Source organism: Scyliorhinus torazame, chromosome 17 (genome assembly GCF_047496885.1).
Source record: "Scyliorhinus torazame isolate Kashiwa2021f chromosome 17, sScyTor2.1, whole genome shotgun sequence".
NCBI classification, from domain to species: Eukaryota; Metazoa; Chordata; class Chondrichthyes; order Carcharhiniformes; family Scyliorhinidae; genus Scyliorhinus; species Scyliorhinus torazame.
In genome coordinates this window covers 56115750-56133091 of record NC_092723.1, presented here as the reverse complement: position 1 = coordinate 56133091, position 17342 = coordinate 56115750, and the positions used below count along the sequence as shown (strand labels likewise).

General features: G+C 46.5%; 1 protein-coding gene across 7 annotated transcripts in view; it reads left to right on the top strand.

The window, feature by feature from the left end:
- ppfia4 (PTPRF interacting protein alpha 4) overlaps positions 1 to 17342 on the top strand; it is a 791036-nt gene that overhangs the window by 559313 nt on the left and 214381 nt on the right. For all 7 annotated transcript variants that reach the window (XM_072480454.1, XM_072480451.1, XM_072480452.1 and 4 more), the window contains exon 2: positions 14922 to 15023. In XM_072480454.1, coding sequence (XP_072336555.1) covers positions 14922 to 15023 — 102 coding nt within the window. The remainder of the gene's footprint in view (positions 1 to 14921; positions 15024 to 17342) is intronic.

Genomic DNA, 17342 nt, shown 5'->3' with positions numbered 1-17342 from the left:
TGTAAATAAAGTTCCCTTGAACGAACTAACTGGTGTTTGGCTCTTTGATCGATAGCCGGTTGAAACTTGTGGTGGTATCATTCGATACCTGGCGATTCTCAGCATTCGGACATAGACAATATAGAAAGAAGGCAAATCTACTGATTGCCCTAATTGGAACACAGCCACAGAAAAGACCAAGTAGTAGAGATAAATTGACCACAGTTATTGGCCCCCCTGGTGGGATTCGACCCAGAAGTGACCGTGTCACTCCGAGAGAACCCACAAAAACATTTTAATTAGAATCCAAATTGGTAAAGTAAAGAAACCACAAGCGAGACCAGTATCGATCAAACCTCCAGAATTCAGGATATAAGGTAAACTCGATAGATTTTGTTGCGTGAAACTTTCGGGAGTTGCGTAAACCGAAAAATAGCTTGAGCCGTACCCGTGTTTGCACCACCGCTTTATTTCCCCTTGTTCCAAATTTCCGGTAAGATTCAGAAGAGTATTTGTACGGGTGGCCATGAAGGCAATGGAACGCCTTATGCATCCACAAGAGCCCGAGGTCGCAGCGACCAATAGATCAGAACAGTGTCCTGTATGGGAAGAAGAGATGAGGAGGTACCTACAGGGGAAAGGATGGCCCCTATGGTTTGAGTTTTGCGCGAATGAAGAGACAGGTCCCTGCAGCATAGGACAGACTTGGTGGGACAGCCCGACAGATCCATAAAAAGAGTTTGACTAAGGTTCGTAAGCCGATGGCAATCGTGTCCTGTCTGGCACAATTGCGAGGCACAGAGGAGGTCGTGAAGATGCTCTGCAAGCAGCTAGAGGAGAAAGAGAAAAGTAGAGAGGGAGTTTTAAGTGAGTGCGAGAAATTAAATGTACAGCTCCCGGAGCAGTGAGCAGCGAAGGACAAGGAAATGGATGATGTCAAGAGGGCACATCAATCCTGTCTCGCCCACCTTAGCAGCTTCCAAATCCAATATGATAAGGCCTACCAGGACACACAGCATGCTGTACTGGTAAGAGAAGAGACAGAGAATCAGGTACAGATCTTAAAGAAACAATGCGATGATTTAAAAGCAGCCCTGCGAGCCCTCCACAGTTCCGCCACGGAACAGAGGCAGAGTTCGGTGGACCATGCCAAATGCAGGCAGCAAATTGCAAGGTTGCAATCCCTGCTATCAGTTCAGAATGGGTTTAGAAACACCTTTGGCCCACAGCTAGACCAGGAAGACAGCCCCGATTGGCAGGAACTCAGTGAAATGGCCCAACGGCAGGTAAGCGAGACCGAGAATCAAAATAGAGCCCCTCAGGCCCCGACGAGAAAAGCACCCGCACCCTCGACTGCACAGGCAGCACCCAACCCAATGAACCCCATCACCACATAGCACAGGGTGACCACGGAAGACCAACCTGATTTTGTGTACACCACCCCATTATCGATCACCCAGTTACGAGACGCCCGAGAAAAGATAGATACTTTCCACCCCACATCGGACCCACATCACTTTTTCGAGTGAATAAAACAACAAACCCTGATGTATGGTTTAGACGAGCCAGAGCAGGTTAAGCTCATAGTCATATGCTTACACCCCTCAGTTAGTTCAGCCCTTCCCGACCCACAAAATGTAGGAGGACGTAGCCTCCAAGAAATGAAAACGGCCATCTTAGACGCCATAGGGTATAACATAGGAGATCCGGTAGACGGACTCAACTGGTGCAGGCAGAAAAAGGGAGAGCATCCAACAGCATTTGCTGGACACCTTTGGACCCATTTCACTGCAGTATTCGGTGAGTTAGCCCGCGCCCATTTATCAGCAGACAATACAGCCAAATGGACCCGTATGTTAGTGTCCCACGCCCCAGAGGCAGGACAGAAGGCTTGCGCCAATTATGACCCCTCAGACCCAGCGCACAATGAAGTGTGGGTTCTGAAACGATTGCCCAGAGCTTGGGAACAGTCGGTACAGAAAAAGACAGAACATGAGAGAGTAGACGCCACCGTGAACCCAGTAAAGGCACACCAAGACCCCGCATGGGTAAATGAAGGCAGAGGTACAGCGCAGCACCCCAAGACACAGGAATGCTACAATTGCGGACAGAAAGGACATTACGCCTGAGAATGTCAAGCCCCCCCCTAAGCAGCAAAGGAATCAGCACCCAAACGCACCCTCCGCCCAGAAACAATACCCGACCCAGTCACAGCGTTAGCGCCCGACCAGATAATTCGGCCACAAGTGGCACTGATTGACGGTGTTCGGGCTCCCCAACTTGGGTCTGCGATACCCTTTGGGATAAGTCCGGAATACTGGTAGTCGCAGGCATAGTCTGGGGACACCCCGTAGAGTTCCTTTGGGACACAGGAGGGTCCCGAACCATGTTAAACTCCTCCATCATGGTCCAGAAAGAGATTTGGCCCAGTACGGATGCCATTACCCTTAGTGGCTTTACAGGACACCTCCAGCAGGGACACATCACAGCCCCTGTGGACATACAGCTCGGTAATATTAGGACAAAACGTTTGGTTGTTTTAGCAGACTTGCCCCAGGCAGCAGAACACATTCTAGGTATCGATTTCATGAGTACACACAACCTCTCATTTGACCCAGTTAACCGATGCATCTGGAAAATGGCTAGAGCAGCACGAGCCCCTACCACGCTCACAGTAGGAGATTATGCCCATAGAATCAGCTCATAAGACCATAAGACATAGGAGTGGGAGTAAGGCCATTTGGCCCATCGGGTCCACTCCACCATTCAATCATGGCTGATTTCAACTCCATTTACCCGCTCTCTCTCCATAGCCCTTAATTCCTTGAGAAATCAAGAATTTATCAACTTCTGTCTTAAAGACACTCAACGTCCCGGCCTCCACCGCCCTCTGTGGGAATGAATTCCACAGACCCACCACTCTCTGGCTGAAGAAATTTCTCCTCATCTCTGTTCTAAAGTGACTCCCTTTTATTCTAAGGCTGTGCCCCCGGGTCCTAGTCTCCCCTGCTAATGGAAACAACTTCCCTACATCCACCCTATCTAAGCCATTCATTATCTTGTAAGTTTCTGTTAGATCTCCCCTCAACCTCCTAAACTCCAATGAATATAATCCCAGGATCCTCAGACGTTCATCGTATGTTAGGCCTACCATTCCTGGGATCATCCGTGTGAATCTCCGCTGGACCCGCTCCAGTGCCAGTATGTCCTTCCTGAGGTGTGGGGCCCAAAATTGCTCACAGTATTCTAAATGGGGCCTAACTAATGCTTTATAAAGCTTCAGAAATACATCCCTGCTTTTATATTCCAAGCCTCTTGAGATGAATGACAACATTGCATTTGCTTCCTTAATTACGGACTCAACCTGCAAGTTTACCTTTAGAGAATCCTGGACTAGGACTCCCAAGTCCCTTTGCACTTCAGCATTATGAATTTTGTCACCGTTTAGAAAATAGTCCATGCCTCTATTCTTTTTTCCAAAGTGCAAGACCTCGCACTTGCCCACGTTGAATTTCATCAGCCATTTCTTGGACCACTCTCCTAAACTGTCTAAATCTTTCTGCAGCCTCCCCACCTCCTCCATACTACCTGCCCCTCCACCTATCTTTGTATCATCGGCAAACTTAGCCAGAATGCCCCCAGTCCCGTCATCTAGATCGTTAATATATAAAGAGAACAGCTGTGGCCCCAACACTAAACCCTGCGGGACACCACTCGTCACCAGTTGCCATTCCGAAAAAGAACCTTTTATCCCAACTCTCTGCCTTCTGCCTGACAGCCAATCGTCAATCCATGTTAGTACCTTGCCTCGAATACCATGGGCCCTTATTTTACTCAGCAGTCTCCCGTGAGGCACCTTATCAAAGGCCTTTTGGAAGTCAAGATAGATAACATCCATTGGCTCTCCTTGGTCTAACCTATTTGTTATCTCTTCAAAGAACTCTAACAGGTTTGTCAGGCACGACCTCCCCTTACTAAATCCATGCTGACTTGTCCTAAACTGACCCTGCACTTCCAAGAATTTAGAAATCTCATCCTTAACAATGGATTCTAGAATCTTGCCAACAACCGAGGTTAGGCTAATTGGTCTATAATTTTCCATCTTTTTCCTTGTTCCCTGCTTGAACAGGGGGGTTACAACAGCAATTTTCCAATCCTCTGGGACTTTCCCTGACTCCAGTGATTTTTGAAAGATCATAACTAACGCCTCCACTATTTCTTCAGCTATCTCCTTTAGAACTCTAGGATGTAGCCCATCTGGGCCCGGGGATTTATCAATTTTTAGACCTCTTAGTTTCTCTAGCATTTTCTCCTTTGTGATGGCTACCATATTCAACTCTGCCCCCTGACTCTCCGGAATTGTTGGGATATTACTCATGTCTTCTACTGTGAAGACTGACGCAAAGTACTTATTCAGTTCCTCAGCTATTTCCTTGTCTCCCATCACAAAATTACCAGCGTCATTTTGGAGCGGCCCAATGTCAACTTCTGCCTCCCGTTTGTTTTTAATGTATTTAAAGAAACTTTTACTATCATTCCTAATGTTACTGGCTAGCCTACCTTCAAATTTGATCCTCTCTTTCCTTATTTCTCTCTTTGTTATCCTCTGTTTGTTTTTGTAGTCTTCCCAATCTTCTGACTTCCCACTACTCTTTGCCACATTATAGGCTTTCTCTTTTGCTTTGATGCATTCCCTAACTTCCTTTGTCAGCCATGGCTGCCTAATCCCCCCTCTGATAACTGTTCTTTTCTTTGGGATGAACCTCTGTACTGTGTCCTCAATTACTCCCAGAAACTCCTGCCATTGCTGTTCTACTGTCTTTCCCACTAGGCTCTGCTCCCAGTTGATTTTCGTCAGTTCCTCCCTCATGCCCCTGTAGTTACCTTTATTTAACTGTAACACCTTTACATCTGTGTAACACCTTTACATCTGCTCAGTAGGAGAGTACTGGTTTGATCCACAAACCATTAACACAGACAAAGCATTTCGGGAGGTCTTGAAAAGACAGAAGTCAGCATTTGCCCAGCACAAGCACGACTGCGGTAAAATCCCAGGTGTTGTAAACATTACAGGTCCTGATCCAAAGCCCCAGAAACAGTACGGCTTTCCCCAGTAAGCCGAGGGAGAGATAGCCAAGGTAATTCAAAGCTTATTGAAGCAAGGCGTGATTTGACCCATTGCATCGACAAATAATGCACCGATTTGGCCAGTAAGAAAACCCAATGGATCATGGCGACTGACCATCGACGACAGAGAATTGAACAAAGTAACTCCCCTAGCAGCCCCCACTGTTCCCATGCGTGACGGTCATCACGCATGGGAAGCGTGAAATAGAACTCAAACGGATTGATTCCATTGCAAATTTGCCCTTGCCCCAAGACATTACAGCCCTCCGGTCATTTTTAGGACTGTCGGAACCATATCGACGGATTCGCCACAAAGGCAGCCCCACTCTCCGATTTACTAAAGAAACAGGCACCATGTAAATGGCTTCCACAGCACACGGATGCCGTGGATGCATTAAAACGCGCCCTGAGCACAGCCCCCGCTTTGCAAGCCCCCGATCCCCACTCCCCATATGCGATAGAGGTAGCGACCACAGATCGCACCCTTTCGGCCGCACTCCTGCAGTAAAGGCACGATCGTCTTGGACCCGTAGCCTATGCCTCACGAGTCTTGGATCCAGTTGAACAAGGATTTTCAGCCAGCGAGAGGCACCTATTAGCAGTTTTCTGGGTGGTACAGTACTTCTCGTACATAACCGGCCTCAACCCAGCCACCATTTTGACCGAGCGCACCCCGACACAGCTTTTAATGGACGGCAGACTAAAAGATGGCACAGTAAGCCAAATTCGAGCAGCGCGATGGACCCTACTCCTACAGGGATGCGACATCACTGTAAAACGGACCAAAACGCACACGTTTCTGGCCGATAACTTGCATTATTCAGGGACTCCACATGAGTGCGAGATTCTAGCCCCAAAACACAGCACAGGACCCTTTGTTCCAAAGTTGGTACCAAGAAAGAGAGGTATGGGGCCTCAGCCCACAGACAAAGCCCTGAGAATTTATGTAGATGGATCCTCCACAGTCCTTGAGGGAAAAAGGATAACAGGCTGTGGCATTTATGTAGAGGGCGCGCAGGGACGTGCTTTGGAAGCGATTGCTTTAAAATTGCCTGAACACTTGGGTTCGCAGGCAGCCGAGTTAGCGGCCATTGCTTACATTGTCCAGCACCCCGATTCATTCCCCACCCCTGCAGACATATATTCGGACAGTTTATACGTCTGCAACAGCCTTACGGAATTCATACCCCTGTGGAAATCAAGAGGATTTATTTCCGCGGACGGAAAACCTCTACTCTCAGCCCCACTACTAAAACATATCCTCCAGACAGCTAAAGGCAGAGAATACGGCATCATCAAAGTACGAAGTCACCATAGTTCCTCCCCACCCGGTAATATGAAAGCTGACGCCCTAGCGAAGGCAGGCTCACGACATGGCCACTTTTGGCAACCCCCCGAGAGTGCCCCAGTACACGCAGTTCAGGTCTCACAGACCAACAGCCCAGGCACAAAAAGAAGACGAAGCATTAAAGGAGATTTTAAAAGGAAACTTCCCAGCCCCCTATGAAAAGTTCAGAAATTCTTTGACGGTCCATGAGGGAATCGTTTTAAAAGATGGAGTTTATGTAGTCCTCACCCAGGACAGGAACGAGATAATCTGTAAGTTCCATGACGGACATGGACATCAAGGGATTGAATCCACCCTTGCCCACCTCAGACCCCTCTGCTGGTGGCCCGAGTTGAAAACCGACGTGTCCCACTACGTTGAAAATTGTTTAATTTGTGCTCCAAACAACCCCGCTAGGTATACGAGAAAAGCCCAGCTCCGACTCACCCGTCCTGTAAATGACCCGTGGACAAACCTCCAATTGGATTATATTGATCCCCTCCCCCCCTGCAGAAATGGTTACAAGTATGTGTTAGTGGTGATAGACACATTTACGAAATGGGTCAAAGTGTTCCCATTGAGAATAAACACAGCCAAGGCTGCCGCAAAGATCTTAACAGAACAGATTTTTACAAGTTGGGGACTCCCCCGTAGTATTGAATCGGACCAAAGTTCCCACTTTATGGGAAGGGTCATGAAAAATGTTATGACAATATTTGGAATGAAACAAAAGTTCCACATTGCCTATCACCCACAGTCCAGCGGCATTGTGGAGCGCATGAATCGGACGCTAAAGGCCACCCTTAGGAAAATGGTGCAGCAGCACAATACAACATGGGACACAGTGCTCCCATTCACACTGATGTTTATTAGAAACACAGTGTCGAGCTCTACAGGATATACCCCCCATACCCTCATGACTGGACGATCCGTGAAGGGTACCGAATACTTATTCGGACTTGATTTGGCCAGCCCGCAGTCACCGCCCTGACCCATGAGAAAGCAGTCCAGCACATGGTAGAGAATATTAAAACAGCACAGCTCGCTGCAGCTGTTCGACTCGGTGCTAAACAAAAGCAGAGTTAGGCCTGCTTTGACAAAACAGTACACCCGACGGAGTATACAGTCGGACAGATGGTAATGATCACCTTGTACAACCCTAGTTCGTTCCTCTCCCCTTAATTTGCAGGACCCTATTCAATTTCAGACAAGGCCAGCCCCTCGGTTTATAAAATCACGTTTCTAAAAGGAAAATCAGGATGGTTCATGTAAATCAGCTTAAGGTTTATGGAACGCAGTGCAGCCACTCGCACCGCCTCTCATTGGCGATGGCAGACAATGAGGACCTGCCCACTGACAACCCGAGTTCCCTCTCCCCCAGCAGCAGCAGCACGTCCACAGACAGGACCTTGATCACGCCCCCAGAATCAAATTTCACCCTGACGCTTGATTCGGCTGCTAGCGACAGCACTACCGAAGCCCCTGAGAGACCTGAACAAAGATCCCTCGAACCAGGCCCCAGTCACTACAGGCCCAAACACCCTGACGACGATACACTCAGCCCCGATGAAACAATTTATCTGCCCAATCCGGAACCTGACCCGCCACCCGATGATAGCGACACCCCCCTTGACAACCTCCCTACGGACCATGAAGCACTGGCACCGTGACAATTCCTGTCACTTGACGAGAAATGACTAAATGGACCCCACATCGGCACACACCGCGTTAGCACGCAAACTCCATGATAGAGTTTGGCACCCAGGGGATGGTGACAGCTACGAATCTGACTCCCACCATGGTAACCCCTTTGCAAATCTTTTTGAAATAGAATCTTGAGGTGTCCAGATGATGAGAGTCAGGAACCGATGGAGATTTACGTTGTCCTGCACCCTGATGGAGCCTGCCCGTTTTTTTCTTTAATTTTTAACTGTTGAATGGTTGTTTATTTGTGCGACCACTCGTGTCGATCTCATTGAATTTCTTGATACAGTTTCTTCTTTCGGTCTCACGCCAAATTTCTTGATGCAGCCATAATTACTCTTCTGACGCCACATGGCAGTTAGTGAAACAAGTTTGTCTGCAACCCATATAGTTGCAAATTCGTACCGCTCTTGGAAAGTCACTCAGGCAGTGGAGTGACGGCACTGATCTCCGCCCTGCCTGGGGACCCCCTGTACCTTTCGTCAGCCAAGCTCGGGTAGTGGAGCAACAGCACTGATCACCGCCCTACCCGGGGATCCCACCCATTCTTGCCCTGCCGCGGATCATACGCACCACCCCATTCGACTACTTGGTTTCGAAACTCTTTTGCTGTTTTTTTTTTTTCGAGTCCTGTGGTTTAAAGAATGCTCTTGCTACTACTTTTGCCCTTCCCGGCAATCCTTTGGTTGCTGTTCCCTCACATACTATTTACATGTAAGAAACACTTGGTTGGAAAAAGTTTGCAGAGGACGGAGAAATTGTCCGCCCACTCGGCTCATCGACCACAGGCTGCGGGAGTGCTCGTGCTGTGACACAGAACGTTTTTGGGATGTCTTGTCTCCGCAAATGGTTGTTTTAAAAAAAAAAAATGAGGGAGTCACATGTGGTGACGATTATAATGGGAGAATTGATGTTAAAGAGACACAGACGGAAATACGAGATGTTAAACACGATGATAACAGATACTATGCTTGTTCCCTTAGAGAGATACGAAGACACTCGTCGGTGAAGGAAAACCGAAACAAGATGAAGACGACCCTGATGATCGGCATCGTGATCGTTGCTGGAACAGTCCAGTTGCGCACGTTATCCACTTCTATCCCCCTCACCACACAGGCCCCGAACACGACCACCCAACACAGCACCCCCAGCCTGGATACTACACCACACACACACCCAGCCACCGATACCCCCCACATGATGTGAGAACCTCATCAAGTGGTATTCACTGTCCTACACAATGGAACCCTTACTAGTAATACCCATATTGTACAGTGTCATTCAGACAATTAGATTGCGGAAATGGAGACGGAGGGCCTCCCGCCCCCCCCCCCAGTAAATACATTCAGAGCCCCTTTTCTCGGACTCCAGCAGACCCCACACTCTTTCTGCACCTTTTCCTAATAAATTCCGTGGTTGTTGTTTTGTGAATAAAGTTTATTGTTCTGTGTCTGTCAGTTATAGGAAGAAATGCAATGCTGCTATCAGATATTTTTTGTATTGATATGGAGATGCCGGCGTTGGACTGGGGTGAACACAGAAAGAAGTCTTACAACACCAGGTTAAAGTCCAACAGGTTTGTTTCAAACACTAGCTTTCGGAGCAATGCCCCTTCCTCAGGTGAATGACGAGGTATGTTCCAGAAACATATATATAAATTCAAAGATGCAAGACAATTCTTAGAATGCGAGCATTTGCAGTTAATTAAGTGTTTACAGATCCAGAGATAGGAGTAACCCCAGGTTAAAGAGGTGTGAATTGTCTCAAGCCAGGACAGTAAAGAGGTGTGAATTGTCTCAAGCCAGGACAGTTGGTAGGATTTCGCAAGCCCAGGCCAGATGGTGGGGGATGAATGTAATGCAACATGAATCCCAGGTCCCGGTTGAGGCCGCACTCATGTGTGCGGAACTTGGCTCTAAGTTTCTGCTCAGCGATTCTGCGTTGTCGCGCATCCTGAAGGCCGCCTTGGAGAACGCTTACCCGGATCAGAGGCTGAATGCTCTTGACTGCTGAGGTGTTCCCCGACTGGAAGGGAACATTCCTGCCTGGTGATTGTCGCGCGATGTCCGTTCATTCATTGTCTTGCATCTGCATGGTCTCGCCAATGTACCATGCTTCGGGACATCCTTTCGTATGAGGTAGACAACGTTGGCCGAGTCGCACGAGTATGTACCGCGTACCTGGTGGGTGGTGTTCTCATTAGTAATGGAGTGGCCACACATGAGTGCGGCCTCAACCGGGACCTGGGATTCATGTCGCATTACATTCACCCCCCACCATCTGGCCTGGGTTTGCGAAATCCTACCAACTGTCCTGGCTTGAGACAATTCACACCTCTTTAACCTGGGGTTACCCCTATCTCTGGATCTGTAAACAATTAACTGCAATTGCTCGCATTCTAAGCATTGTCTTGCATCTTTGAATTTATATATATGTTTCTGGAACATACCTCGTCATTCACCTGAGGAAGGAGCAGTGCTCCGAAAGCTAGTGTTTGAAACAAACCTGTTGGACTTTAACCTGGTGTTGTAAGACTTCTTACTGATTTTTTGTATTGTAAGATAAGTTTTGGATTGTAAATAGCAGCATGAGTGTAGTCTAGTTAGAGGTTCCCCTTTTACTCAATGTTAAATGGCCCCCTAGAGATTCTTAGACATCTGTTGTTTAGGGAAATTAGGTAAATGTTTTTGGATCCATAGGACAGAGTAGAATAGAACCTGTCCTTGGTTAAGGGTACCAAGCATCCCAAGAGAACAAAGAAGACCCAGTATGGTGATCCTTCACGCTTCGCGTTGATGATCAAGAGGACGGAGTGTAGCCATCTGGGATGGCCACTTCCAACTAGGTACAGAGCAACTCGCAAAAACTGATGGGTAAAATGGACAAGCCAAGAATCAGGCAGGCCAAGAGGCTGAAATGCATATTTGTCAGCAAAGTCCAGACGGCATCGAAACTCCGTCCCATTAGCATGTTAATCAGGCCGATTAGCAGGTGATGGCCCATCTCCCCCAACACAAAGGACTGGTACTCCAGCAACCGGGACAGTCCCAGACATTTCAGCGCCACTCCCTGTCCAAGGGAAACGCAAACAACGGGGTCAATGACCTCTTGGGACACGCCCAGCCATCCAAATCCCCGCCCAATTAGTAAGGCCCAAATCGAAGGACCCGCCCAAAAGAGAGCGAAAGCCCCCTGAGTATAAAGGAAGAGTTTGCCATATGTTTGCTCTCATTTGGCCTTGGTACCATGATCACGACCATTGCCAACTGCAGCAACACCAGAAGCAAGTTCGAGTTCAACGCCCACTACCAGACGGATGAGCCCAACTGTGCAGCAGTTACCACTTCAAACCCAAGAGATCCAGAATTGAACAGCGGCCACTGTTTCCTGACCTAAATAAGGTGCCCAAAGTTAAATACAAGTTGTCTTAGTAATAGGTGTAGTTGACTAGTAGTGTTTATGTTGCATGACTGATTGTATGTAAATAAAGTACCCCTGACCTTGAACTAACTAACTGGTGTTTGGCTCTTTGATCGATAACCGGTTGAAACTTGTGGTGGTATCATTCGATACCTGGCGACTCTAAGCATTCAGACATAGACAATATAGAAAGAAGGCAAATCCACTGATTGCCCTAATTGGAACAGAGCCACTGAAAAGACCAAATAGTAGAGATAAATCGACAACAAGTTGCCTTCGTGAACTATTGCAGTGAATTTGGAGTGAATCGTATTGGTGGAAGACTGACATCTGGGATCCTAGGGACCTCCAGAGGAAACCGAGATGGATCATCCACCCGGCACTGCTGGCTGAAGGTTGTTGCGAGCCTCAGCCTTGTCTTTTGCACATATGTGCTGGGCTCCTCCATCATTGAGGTTGGGGATATTTGTGGAACAGTATAGCAGCTATGTCCTTCAGGACCCAGCCAACTCAGTCTGTCGTGGTGCTGCCGAGTCACACTTGGTGCTGGACATTGAAGTCCCCTACCAAGAGCATATTCTGTGCCCTTGCCACCCTCAGTGCTTCTTCCAAGTAGTGTTTAACATGGAGGATTACTGATTCATGCACTGATGTTGGCTGGTATATGGTAATCTGCAGGAGGTTTCCTTGCCCATGTTTAACCTGAAGTCATGAGACTTCATGGGGATCAGAGTCGATGTTGAGGACTCCCAGAACAACTCCCTCCCAACTGTTTACCACTGTGCCGCCACTTCTGCTCGGTCTGTCCTGCTGGTGAGACAGGACGTACCCCCAGGAATGGTGATAGTGGTGTCTGGGACATTGTCTGTCAGGGATGATTCAGTGAGTATGACTGTCAGGCTGTTGCTTAACTAGTCTGTGGTTATGCAGAATCTCTACCTCTATCTCCTTATCCCCCACTTCTGCAAAGCTGAGGACAGTTATCCCAACTGCTGTCTCCCTATTCTTGACCCAATTCAGCTAAATCAGCATGGGGCAGGGAGAGATGATCTTGGTCTAGACAGCTCAGCACCAAGTGGGTGCATTTAGTCAATGGCTCATCCAGTGATATTGGACCTTAGAACACAAATGTAAAGAACTGTTTGTCAGGAAGCGGAGGAAGTTTTATGTGACTTATGTTTGTATTGTTGGACATTAGAAATAAGTTATAAATATAAGTGGGTTTAATGGAGTTTTTGTTTGTAAGAAAAGTAAAACTCCAGCTATAGTCCTGTTAAACAAACGTGTTTGCATGTATGGAGACTTTGGTTTTGGTTCAAACTGTCTCTATTGTGTTGAGAGAGTTTAAGGTGAAAGGTAAACAATAGCTTGGAGAAAGAATGAGCTATTGCTTGGCAATCGGGGGTACCTTCCAGCAAAATACCTTGTGGAAGGAGCTTATCAGCTAGAGAGCGAACAGCTCTCTCAGCTCTACCAGAAGCACGACTGTGGAGCAATGGGTAAGAAAGCAATTCCCTGAAACTTAAGGACATTTTGTTCTCGAAACCAGGGAATGAAAAGAGGAATTCCCTGGAACAGAGTAACTGGAATTGGAAAAGGGTACAGTGTATTGAAGTTAAAGTCAGATCTAAAAAGGGCAGACCTGATGAAGTTAGCTGGAGGAGTCAGCGATATCTGAAGCACACCTAAGGTTATTGATATCTTACAAGTCTTTGAAGTACAAGTTGAAGCCATTACGAAGCAATTTGTGCCAGGATATCTGAGAGATTGTGTGAAGTTTCAAAGCTCGTGGTTATTTGAGGTGAAGAAATATTGCAAGGAGAGTTGGACACCCTGGAATTACATCCTTGCTGGAAACAGTTGAGGGAAAGCATTGTTTAAAAGAAGATTCTAAGGCATGTATCTTCAATGTTGAAGCTGGAGTCCAGTGGGATATGTTCGCTCACGGTCTAATAATCATTTTGCAGGATTTGAGGAGAAATCCACAGAAGTTCGATTGGGTTGCATCTGCTACTTTGTTTCAGAGTGGGGTGTTGTCTGATGACAGCCTGTTGAGTTACAGGGACTGTGTTTACTGAGAACATTATAGCATAATATATATTTTGGAACTGTGTTATCCTTAAAATCTGTTATGGTTCCAGTTAGTGTTACTACTGGATGGGAAGATTCCAGAATGGAGCCCTGGCTCAGAAGACCGCAACTTTGACTTTTTTTTGTTGCAAACATTGATGAACAGTTACAGGACTGCCTTTATGAAGATAAATGGAAGTGAAGTAGTGTTATAATCGAACTCTTCATGTTTATTTTTTTTTCTGTTGTTTAAAAACTAATTGGCAATTCCTGTGACTGTTCATCTCCATTTTCTTAAATAAAAGTACATACTACAGTCTCCTGAGCCAGGGTTCCATTCTGGGATTTTCCCATCCGTAGTAACACCAACTTGGATTGTAATACGTTGGGCCTGGAAATATGAAATAGAAACAGAAGATATTCTACAGGTCAGGCAACATCAATGGAGATGAAAACAGTTCATATTTCAAGCCTGTGACCCTTTCATCGGTGTGGGACCTCAAGTGTGCCGACTGATCCTGAAATGCATTTCTTTGTCGCATCCGTTTCATCACCCTGACTGCCTTGGAAACATCACTCTTCTCTTTCTCTCTCTCTCTACCCCCCCCCCACCACTACCACCCTGTATTTCCCTCTTCCTCACTGTTGCTATGACTTTGTCACCTTGAGGCTTGAATTCTTCAATGCTTTATGTCATCCTCCCCACTTCCATTCTGCATAAATTGTCATTCATGTAGATTGTCAGTGCTTGTTGAAAGTCCTCTAATTCCATTATCCCAGCTGGATATCACCGGCTCCCCGTTAGCATTCGAATGAGTTTCATGTTGCTTACCTTTATTCTAAGGACGTTGGTATACTGTACCTCTGATGTTATGCCTTGTGTTCCAACTTGCCTATTTCATTGCTCAGACAGTGATCAGTTCCTCGCCCTGCTCCTCACACCAACACGGATGGGGATCTGCTTTTCTTTCTGTTGTTGCTATGTGATTCTCACATTTCTGATGTTGAACAGAGATCAGTGCTCTGACAGAGGAAGCTAGAGGTTCCTAAGATACTTCTCAGCTACAAGCAGCCTTCATTTTTCCGCAGTGAATTTAGGACGTTCAATCGACCCAGTTCGTGATCTGTGGAGGCTCCTCATAAACACTTAGGATAGGAGGGACACATTTACTGTACTTAACCTGGAACAGAGAATTCCTCACTCCAACAGATATTTTCAATTGCCATTGAATGATGAATATATTACATTGAATTATTTCTAAAAAGATGTGCCAAACTTCTGTTCCTTTTGCAGGAGTTTGCCGCACTAACAAAGGAATTGAATGCCTGCAGGGAACAACTTTTGGAGAAAGAGGAGGAGATCTCTGAACTGAAAGCAGAGAGGAACAATACCAGAGTGAGTAAGACCAGTGAATCCCATTTTGCAGGATGGGTTGAAGGGATAACTGTTGTGACTCAACTGAGAAAGACGTTGGCAGCAGTTTTAGACAAGTCTGTACAGGGAGAAGAAAGCCACCATAGATCAGAGGGTCTTGAATCTCTATTAAGTGTACGACTGATTCTGGCTGCTGTTATAGTGCATTTTATTGATGGTATTTTTACGCTTCCCCCTGCCGTGAAACAGACCTTGAGGGGTTTGCATAAGAAAAGGACATTAAAGGCATCTCCTGCTGATTTTTCCTTCTTTCCCAGTGTGCAAGTTTCTGAATTATATTCAGTACTCCCCAGAGTACCTGAGATCAGGCATTTGGTGGGTGCTGCTGTTGACTTGGTGCTCTGCAGCTTCATAAGTTCATAAGATATGGGAGCAGAATTAGACCATTCGGCCCACCGAGTCTGCTCTGCCATTCTAACAGGGCTGATATGTTCCTTATCTGCTACCTATGATGTTACGGACCAAGAGCTGGATTGTGAAATTAGCCAGAGCATCCCCTGCCTAGAACACATGACCTAGGAGCGGGAGAAAGCAATTTAGCCTCCCGAGCCTAACACTCTTCAACCCATTACCAATTAAAAATCTACCTAACTCCTCCTTAAATTTACTCACTGTCCCTGCATCTATCGCACTCTGGGGTAGCGAATTCCACAGTTTCACAACCCTTTGGGAGAACTAGTTTTTCCTCAAATCTGTTTTAAATTTGCTACTTATTCGAAGATAATGACTTCTTGTTTTAGAATGCCCCACAAGAGGAAGCATCAGCTCCACGTCTACTTTATCCATGCCTTTTAGCATCTTGTATACCTCAATTCGATCTCCCCTCAATCTTCTAAACTCTAGAGTATAGGCCTAATCTGATCAATCTCTCCTCATATGACAAAGCCCTCATCTCTGGAATCAACCTAGTGAACCTCCTCTGAACTGCCTCCAATGCCACTACATCTTTCCTCAAATAAGGGGACCAAAACTGTGCACAATACTCTGTGATACAGTTTAGCTTGTCCTCTAAACATTCCACCACCTCCCTCTCCATCTTGCTGATGACACTGTCTAATAATGTGGTAAAGATCTCTATGGATGCCAATAATTCTCAGTGATTGTGCGTCATGTGCGAGTCTTGATTACAAGTTACTTGATTTGGGAGAGTGATGTATCAGAGCCAATCTCAACGCTGTCTTCATTCAGCATTGAACCTTGCAGCAGGTTTAGGATAGTTCAAAATTGTGACATTTGTTTTTAGTTATTTGGCCTCCAATGACTCCTCAGCTGCCTTAATATACACGGAAGATTGAACTTCAAAGCTCCCTAGTTTGTGCGGTTCAGTATCACACCGGACAGAGAATTTATCCGTTGACCACTTGGATAAAGGGCAATGACAAAAATATGATGGAACTGACTAACTGGGTCAAGCGACCTATTTTTGTACTGTATATTCTATGTAATTCGAGCGAAATGCTTTGGAAAAGTTTGCATTATGCCGTGATCTACTCTGGCAACTAAATTGGAAAAGCGTTAGGTGACCTTTTCAATGTTAATTATTTCAGTTTCTTCAGGCAAAAAATCTGAAACATGTTGGCCTCTTCCTTGATCTCTACTACAACCCCAATGATGACTCTGAAGATTAAAGAGTAACTGTTTGTTCCTGCATGTGCTCAGGTTTTGCACATCACAGCAGCTGAACGACCATTTAAAAAAAAATGTATTTTATTACAAACATGTATCAAAACAGATTACAGCGAATAAACATACTTCCCAACAATCAACTATACAGTCTGTACAGATTTTTCCCATTTTTCACCCTTCCCTGCGACGAACAGCCCCTCAAATACGGTCGCAAACATCCCCCACCTTTCCTCAAACCCCCCTGAAGAGCCCCTTAACTCATACTTTATCTTCTCTAATCGCAGGAAGTCGTACAGGTCACCCAACCAAGCCATTACCCCCGGGGGTGAAGCTGAGCGGCCATTTAACTGTCTGCTCTAATTTGATAACAGCTCATTTTACCTGGGTCTAACGTATTGTTAAAAGTCTTTGGGTGGGATTTTCTGGCTCTTCCCGCTGGCTGGAACTTCCAGTCCTGCCGAAGGCAACCCACCCCCGTGATGGAGCAGGCAGGTGGGCGAGCAATGCAAATGGCCATTGACTTTGGCAGGACTGGAAAGTCTGATTTTGGTGCAACCGGAAGATCCCACCAACGATCAATGGTGTGTCACCTGCTTGGTGGTGGGGGGTGGGGGGGGGGTGGGGGGGGGGGGGGGGGTAATAATCCTGGCCTTT